At 57.1% G+C, this 8,884-nt stretch overlaps 1 protein-coding gene across 1 annotated transcript in view; it reads right to left on the reverse strand.

Annotated features, from left to right (window-relative positions):
- Positions 1-6,277: 6,277 nt before the first annotated feature.
- The window catches only part of NTN1 (netrin 1), a 270,775-nt gene continuing 268,168 nt past the window's right edge, over positions 6,278-8,884 (reverse strand). Inside the window, exons 8-9 of the mRNA XM_004376201.3 lie at positions 8,181-8,298; positions 6,278-6,426 (exon numbers count right to left, since the gene is read on the reverse strand). Of these exons, the coding sequence (XP_004376258.1) occupies positions 6,278-6,426; positions 8,181-8,298 (267 nt within the window). The remainder of the gene's footprint in view (positions 6,427-8,180; positions 8,299-8,884) is intronic.

Genomic DNA, 8,884 nt, shown 5'->3' on the forward strand with positions numbered 1-8,884 from the left:
CTCTCCATGTGCGTTGCTTCAGAAAAGGCTTCGGAAAGGGGGCCTGGAGGGTCAGGCCTTGTGTGGCCGAGCCCTGCCGGGGGCTGTGCAAAGGCCCCTTCTGTAGTCACTTCCCATGGCTGCCGGTGGACTCTGGCCACTGCTCTGTGCTGGGCATCTTGGGGTGCAGAATTAATAGGTAGCTTGTAGCCTGGGGCAGGGCCCATACCGTGCCCTTTCTCCTGTGCACTGGGAGGCAGAGCGGGGCACCAGGCCATGGGGCCTCTGGCACGAGGAGAAAGAATTGGGGTTGGTGGTGGGCGGTTTCCAAAGCCCAGGGTTCCACTGATTTCACACTTCAGGAAAAGGAGAGCATGGGCCGGTGGTGGGGTCTCCGGGACCCTCCTGTGGATTTCCCGGATACTGCCTTCCTCTGTCCTCAGGGAGTCGCGACCGGAAGTCCCCTCTGGGCAGAGATGGCCGCCAGGAGGAGAGCTGCAGTGCAGCCTGCCTGGTGCCATGTCCTGGGACCTGGAGACCTTTGTGCTGGGAAGAGACATGGTCTGGAAGCCCAGGCGCCTGGCTGCCATCAGACGGATCCCGCCTTCCAGTGCCTTCTGAGTTGTAAGCGTGAGGTCGTGATGGCAGCTGTCCCAGAGACGGGCTGGTCACGCAGGCCCCGCCTGTGCTGCATCATCTGAGCAGCCCTGCCTCCATCTGCTGTGTGCATTTGTGGGGACCCTGCGCTTCTGGAGGCAGCTCAGCACGTGGGATAGGACCCGGGACTGAAGGGGACTGCCCGCTCACACCCGGGTGAGGGGCTCGGACCCTGTCTCCTCATCCAGAACCCAGGCTGGTGGGACAGCCGCCATCTGGACTGCCAGGTCTCTGGAGCAGAGGAAGAGGGCTGTGGAAGGTCACCATCACCTCTGCTTACAACTCACTGGCCAGAACTAGTCCCATGGCCCTCCTCAACCACGAAGGCAGAGAGTGGAAATGCATGTGGGGACTGGCCCTACTGGCCAACCACACCACTCACGGCTGTGTGACCACAGGCAAAATGCCCTTTCTGTACCTCTTTCTTCTCATCTGGAAGATGGAGATAGGAACATCGGGTTGTTGTGAAGAATGAGTGAGTTAGCACACATAAGCACGTAGCCCCCTGCTTGGCCCAGCTGATAAAAGGATTCTTCCTCGACCACAAGTTGAAAAATGCAGTGGACCAGATGGCCTCCAAGCGCTCTCAACTCCAGAGTGAGGGATTCTAGCACATGCTTTCAACCCAGGACACTGGAACAAACCAGCATGAGGGCAGACAGTGACAGAAACTTAGCGTGAGGACAGATACGTGAGCCCAGGCAGAGACAGAAGTGCTCCTATTTGTTCAGACCTCAATCCAGACTGACCTCGGGGGCTGCCAGCCACACGCATGCCAAGGTCTTGGGGTTTAGCTAGAAACTGACGCTGAGGCCCTTGGAGCAGATTCTACAGCACCGCCAGGGCCAGGCTAAGCCTGGAGATGGCAAAGGGGTGAGAGGGTGGAGAGTGTGGGCCTGACGAGGACAAGCCCTGCTGTCAGGGAATCGGATGGTGAAGGGAAGTAACTCACGCTGGGAAGCATTTCCCTGGTTGGGTGGGGTGGTTGCCACTAGATCACCGGATGGAAGAGCAAGAATCTGCGGCCCAGTCTTCGTTTCGTCATGTGAAACCCCCGATCTGGACAAACAGCGGCCTCTGGGGACTCCCGCACTTTGGGGCTCCTGCGACGCTGCATTGAAACTCTGTTTGACTTTCTCTCCTCCTCTTGACTTGCTCAGCACGGAGCCCCGGCAACTAGTGGGGTGTCTTTGAGCCAGAGCAACGGTGTCCTGGCTCTGTCCCACTGAAAGGCCTTTTCAGCTGCAACACTGAGCCCACGTCTGCACACAGCAACCTCTGTTGTCTGGACCGAATGGGCTCCAGGCCCAGCCCCTGCACTGCTAGCTGTGTGACCCTGGACATGTTACCTTCACTGCTCTGGTCCCACAGGCGGGGAGGTTGGATTGTGAGGCCCCGCTGTGTAAGCCTCAGGCTGTGTTGGGCGGCAGAGGGTGGGGAGGTGCCAGGCAGGAAGGCGACCCTCTCCTAGGTTCATCTCCCTCAAGGTGTGGGCTTCTCTTGTGAGACACCCACCCTAGTCTCAACCGAAGGGCCAATCAAAAGTGGCACAGATACCCAATCCCTGGATGAGCCACTTCTGGGAATCTGTTGCATCAAGACCCATCCTAGACTAAGGTGGCTAATTTGAAGGTGGCATTTCCACCTGGGTTTGTCATGGCCTGGCTTTCTCCCTCAAAGGTGCCAGGACTGCAGTCCCGGCTGGCCTGCGGCACTGTGGACGTGGTGGGTGAGCCTTGAGCCCGCACCCCAAGCATAAAGAATAGAGGCAAGACACGGCCTTGGCCCTGGGCTTTCTCAATAAAAATACGCTTTGTTAAAATAACAGTGTAAGTATTGTTTAACTTACCTGATTATTAATTATAAACATTTTAAGTCTGGATACCATATAAAGAAATACAAATACCTGGGTACAACGGGTACTTCTATTCCATTTAACCTTTGTGATCATTAATAACTGTAACTAAGTCTTAGCTCTTGTTAGCCCCCAGGAGAGCTGCTGGAGAACCCCCGGGCCTGGCCTGGACACAGTCGGTTGTGATTTGACATGAAAGATGCTTCTGGCTGCTTTCCTCGGCTGCCCGCAGCCTTCTAGCCGGGCAGGGGTTGCTCTTCGTCCTTGGCTGCAGACCCCTGGGCCTTTCATCCACAGCGCTGCTGGCAAAGTCCTGACCGCCCTGTATGCGGGGTCTCTCCTGACTGGCAGACAGCAGGAGAGCTGTGGTCTCACCTCCACATTTGCCCCTAGGGAAAAGGCTTCCTTAGAAGCCTTTACTCCCTGCATCTCAGGTTCAGAGTTCCACTGAGCTTCTTGCACAGACTAAAGATCACTTTTTAATTAGCTGGGTTTTCTTAACCTGGCCCTGCTGAAGTTAAGTATTTGTTTTCTTATTTAAAAAGGAGGCTGAGACTCATCTTTCCTGTAATTGCTTCACACGATTTCAGACTCCCTCCAAACCACATGCCAACAGCAGAAAGCATTTACCGCCTTCCTGGAATGACCGGCCGCCTCCCTCTGATAAAGCAATGCGCTAACCCACCCATAGGCTGTACTTCTCACTGGCCCTGTTCTTTCTTTCCCTCCCAGTTTTTCTTGGCATATTTCTTATGACTTTATTTAGTCTTAACAGAGCATGGGAAGGGATGTCTAACAGAATCTGAAACCTAGGGGTGTCTCTGCCCTGAGTGGGCAATACCCATTCCAGGCACTGTCTCTGGGGGGCTAAGAGGGAGGGGAGGGGGGCTTTCCACATGTGTGAGTCCCCTGGAATGTCAGGCAGGCCCCGGGGAGCTCTGGGACCCAGCAGGGGTCTGAGCTTTTGACTGGACTGCACTGGACCCTGGGTCCCTGGCGGGGATCACTCAGCTTCCTTGTGCCTCAGTGTTCCTGTCTCTAAAACGGGCCTTTCCAACCATCTTGGGTCTCCAGCTCACTGAAGCAGCTTACTTCCCCCCGTTTGAGTCTGGCAGACGTCAGAGGCTTCCCTCCCCACCCAGAGTGTAAGCCCCCCAGAAGCAGAGTGAACGAGCAGCTTGCAGCAGAGCTGGTGACAAGCCACATTCTGACAGGTGTCTCTGGTCAGCAGTGTGCTTCCTCCAGGCCTGGGTGTGGGGCAGCTGCTGCCCCAGGGACTGGATGTGGGGAGTCCCAAAGGGAGCACTACGCCCTCAGAAAGGATGATGATAGCTCCATCGCCAACGTCCTTGAGAACTGAGCCCTCGTGTAGTGACCAACACTGTGAGTCAGACTTCAAGTGCAGCGCAGACTTCTTAGCCCCGGTCTCACAGGGGGTCTTAAATCACGCAGATGCTCCAGATGGGTGTGAGCTGGGCCTGGGGAGAGTCTGAGACTGCAGAACAGGCTCGCTCCCTGGCAGCCCGGCCCACAGAGACCTGTGTCCTGTGTCCTCTCCTGCCCACACACTGCCAGGCACAGCATTCCAGCAGGGACATCAAGCCCACACGTGTATTCACCGGCCCCAGATGTGACACCTGTTGCTGTGAGCACAACCCTCACTCCTCGGATCCGGACCCCGTGAAGGAGGCTGGGCTGGACCCGTTTCTTCCGGAGAAGGAGCTCAGGGCGTTTCCAGCCAGCTCCCCATGCAGCAGGGAGGGGCCTTCCATGACTCCTGGGCCAGCTGAACCCAAACTGCCGAGGAGTGACCATGCCCACGGCTGAGACTTGTCTTCAGAACAGCTGGGTGCAGAAATTATAACTTCCTGGTGATGACCAGCTCCACTGTGCATGGCAACACAGCATGTTCCTAATGACTGAATTGTTTATTTAATAAAGAAATCACAACCATGCAGAGGTTTAAATATAGCCTCTCCCAACTCAGTGAGCTCAGCTCAGGGGGCTGCATGGCACCGGCGCCTACCCAGTCTCGCACTGCATGAAGGTTTGAGCAACGGCTTGAAAAGAGTCTTGACAGATCTCTTGAGCATCACTGACCCTGTCGCATTTTCTTATGAGCCTTTATCTGACTCTGACTAGAGAGGACCAGTTATGGGAAAGGCAGGAATCTTGCTGGCAGGTTCTCAGTCAAAAGTGCATGTTCCAGGGTTGCCTCTGCCCTGCTGCTGTTTGGGGGCCAAGTGGGAGGAGACCCTCACTTTTCTGTCCCCTGCACTCGCCCCTGTCCTGGAGCCCCAGGGATGGCAAGGAGGGTTCCCAGGTGTTGTTTCTTGGGGAACCGAAACAGATGATCCTGCTTGAGGGCCTTGAGCTCAAGATCTCAGCGAGCCCCTGGGACTTCCCCACGAAGCTCCCTTATCCTACCTTTCTCAGGGCGAGTTAGGGCTCTGTCCTGTACACTGAGTGAAAAACCTGGGGTCTCTGTCTTCCCGGGAATTCCTAGGCCAGAAACCATATTCCTTAAGCAGCCTGAAGACTCGCCACCCTTCTCCCTCCCCCACACCCGCCACCCAGAGACCAGGCCACCAAGACAGACTAGGAGACAGAGAACAGTGTACAAGAGTTTATTGAACTGATATCTGAATTTAGTTCTATCATGTGGGCCCACGTTACAAGTTCCATCTGGGGCCATTACAACTCTAGCCGGAAAGAAAAAAAAAAAAAAAAGAAACTTAGAAAAGAAAATCCACAACTTTTTCCATGTCATTAAATATATTCATATATAATAACCATAATATATTAGTATGCACTGGGAAGGAACACTGACCCAAACAATATGTCATGGTCACAACTAAACATTTACAATAATTTTGAGGGAACAGAAATCCGACACCCAAGAGGGGGCCGAGAGAGGGAGGATGGAAGTGCATGTGGGAGCAGGGACTGGGAAGAGGTGTCTGATGACACCGGGGTGGGGTTTGTTTTTGGCAGGGGCGAGACCCACAGATACACAGTTGGGTACCCCTGGGGTATGGCACGGCTGGGGCTCTTCAGATGGCCTGTCCAGGAGCCGTGATGGCCCAGTGACCCCATGATGAGTCTAGTCTGTCCACTCTGTGCCTCGGGGGGCTCCCCTTGGATGCTGTGACCCCAACATTCTTCAGTTTCCTAAAGGGAACCTTAGGGTCTCCTGATTGCAGTCTCATCCCAACCTGGGGCAAACCCAACAAAGTCTGCACCCATTTTCTACATGCTACTGCTGAGGCAGAGTCCCCGGAGGTCACTCTGGACCTGGGGGCAGCTCCCAACCTCCCTGGGCTTTGACCACAGGTGTCCCTCCCTCCAACTGCAGGGCCCCGAGGACGCCACCTACAGGTGGGTCCAGGGCCCCACTGTCTTCCTCAAGTCTGGCAGGATGGGGCGGGGGGCAGCCCCATGACCCCGCCTTCCCTCCACCCCAGGTCCTCAACGTGGCAGTGTGTCAGTCAAACAGGCACTCAGTTGTCAGGGCCACCAGACCACCCAGCAGGGAAGAAAAGGGGCAACTGGGGAATCTGTTTTTAAAAAAAACTAATCCGGTATGTTTTTCTTCAAACACCTACATAGTACAATTCTGGTTAATACACTCTTCAAAATCAAAATCTAGTACCATTTTACATCCTTTCCTAACTGTACAAACCGGAACACCTCAAGTCCTATTTCCATCTCCTCCCTGGGGGCGGGGGTGAGAAAGGGGAGCTTCCCCAAGGACAGGGCCTCCCCGCTGAGGGTGGGGGGCCGGACTCAGAGGAGGGCTGGGTTCTGGCTGGGGTCCGTGATGTTGGGAATGCAGCCTGCGATGACTGGGACCTGTTCCACTACGTGGCAGATCTGGTTGCCTGACACATCCCCAGGAGCCTGGGCACGGGGTGGACGGCCTTTCCCTTGGGGTGCTGAGCCGAAGGGCAAGCAAGGCTGGAGGCTGGTTGAATTTAAGCAAGACACCACAGTTGCCTGCCAGGCTGCTGGCTGCAGAGCTGGAGGGGCCTCGGCAGCCACAAGTGCAAGCTCCCCACTGGCCCTGCGGTGAGACACTGACCCAGGGTGGGAAGTGGTGGGGCCAAGCTGCCATCCAGCTGAGAACAACAAAACAGGGCAACTGCCCTAGAAATCCTTTCAAAGATTGGCCAGGAAAACGCAGAGGCCGACATGTTTACAGCAGCCAGCAAACCAGTGCAGGCAGCAGAGGAGGGCGGCCACATGGAAAGAGGCCCCTCCCCTTCTGGCCTCAGGGGCCTGGATTCAGGGAAGTCAGACACCCCTTCCCAGGGCAGCTGGGTCTCCTCTCTGCCCCTGCGGGCAGCTCCACCAGTCTGTTGGAATCCCTCCAACCACCCCCAAGTAGCTAAACAACCTTTCTGACGCCTCTTGGGAGCCACGAAGCCTGCCTTCCTGGTGCCCCACCCAATCCAGCCTAGGCTGTCCTCAGGCAAGTCTATACCCTGCTTCACCCACAGCCCCTGCTGCCACCTCTGAAGGTGTGATTGCGCCCTCCCCAGCCCCCGGGCTTCTATGCTCCAGGCCAGACAGAGGGTCATGGGGGCAGTGACCAGGGCCAGTGGCCCACGGCAACCCCTGGGGCCCACCGAGGAGCACCCCACAGCCTGCTAGGGGAGTTTAGTGGGTGAGCTACTAAGTGGTATGCAGCCCAGGCAGTGCCCCTCTGGTTAGAAAGCCTGGCTCTGGAGTCCGGACCCCAGTTCTGCCACTGACTTGCCGTGCCACCTCGGGCATGTGTGCTTCCATTTCCTCACCGGTGAAAATGAGGGGAGCCATCCCTGTCTCCCAGGGCTGTCGTGAGGATGAGATCATGGGTGCAAAGTGCCAGCACAGCACAGCACAGCAGGTACCCAGGGAGAGGCAGCTATTGTGCAGGCAGTGTAAGGGGAGGTCGAGGGAAGCCTGCCCACCGAGGGCCAAGCTTCACTCCTGGTATGACACGTTGGAGCAACCAAACTCAGGCAGGGAAAATGAAACCAATTTCCTGCGAGGGGTGCCAGGCCTCCAATTCAGCATGCAGGGTGTAGGGACGGCCAGCGGCCCCTGTAGAGTGCATAGAGCTGGGGAGGCAGGGAGCCAGAAGGCCCGAGATGCCTGCTTGGGGCAGTGTCTCTAGGAGGCTTTAGAAGAGGGTCCTGGGCACACGAAGGGTATGGGAGGCCTCCACAGAGGAGTCAGCAAGGTGTAGCCCAGGCTAGACCAAGACAGCCGTGGGGACAACTCCAGGGTGGGGGTGGCTGCTGCAGGCTTTCCTGGCCCAGAAGCTTCTGTCCCTTCCTTTGAGGAGCCAAGAGTGACAGCAGCAACAGGAAGTAGTCATGGCTTCCTTGGCCCCAGGAAGCTGGCCGTCCCTACTGTGCCTGCCCACGGCACCCGCTGGGCCAGCAAATGCTGCCCTGACTGAACAAGCCCCTTCCCGCAGCCAGACCTAGCCGCCCTTCCAGCCTGCATTCCATGCCCAGCCAGGCCCTTCCAGCTGTTGACATTGCTGAGGAGCCTTGTGGGAGCTGATGTCATTACACAAATAGTGTCACTGCTGTAAACCCAGCCAGTACCCCCTTCCCCCTCCCCTGGAAAATATCATAAAAGACACTGGTGCCAAGTTTCCGAAAAGGAAACTCTCTGGGAGGTTTTGCCTTCGCAGCACCTCTGCAAACAGGCAGTGCCAGCATGAGGCAGTGACCACCCGACTCGGGATTCTCGGAGGTGTCCTTGGGCACAGTGCCCTCTACGTGGTCCACAGTCCTGGGCCAGCTCCCAGCTCCCTGCTGGGCAAGCGGCAGGTACCAGAGGGGCCTTCTCTCCTGTCTCTCCAAATTGTGAACCCCCCATCCCACCCCAAGGCTCCACCCAGGGAGGACCAACTCAGCAGGTGGCAGTGGAGACCACCGGGACACGTGTGGACTGCTTCCCCTTCCCCCAAATTCTTGCCAGGCCCCTTCAGATAGGCCCAGGTCGTCCCAGCCAAGCGCTCTGTGGGAATTCCCAGAGAAAGGCCGAGGAGAAAGGAGGAACTTGCCGCGTCTTTCAGGGTTGGCGTGGTGGTTCCGTTGGGCTTGCTCAGCTCCCTTCCCCCAAGGCTGCCGGCCTGAGAATTCACAGTTCTCCCTCACGTCCCCTTCTCGAAACCATCAACAACCCCACCTGTGCGGTTTTGGACCAGTCCCTCGGGGCCCAGGTCAGGCGGCCCCAGCCCCTCCACGGCCACCCCACCCAGCCCTAGGGAAGCGCGTCTCTGCTCTGGAAGGAGCCCCGTGAGGTAGCTAAGTGTCGTCCTCATTTCTCCAGGGCCTCGCCTGCTCGCACCGCGCACTGCGCACCGGGCCGGGGGCGCGCAGGGGGCGGGGAGGG

This window comes from Trichechus manatus, unplaced genomic scaffold (assembly GCF_000243295.1).
Source record: "Trichechus manatus latirostris isolate Lorelei unplaced genomic scaffold, TriManLat1.0 scaffold00040, whole genome shotgun sequence".
Lineage (NCBI taxonomy): Eukaryota > Metazoa > Chordata > Mammalia > Sirenia > Trichechidae > Trichechus > Trichechus manatus.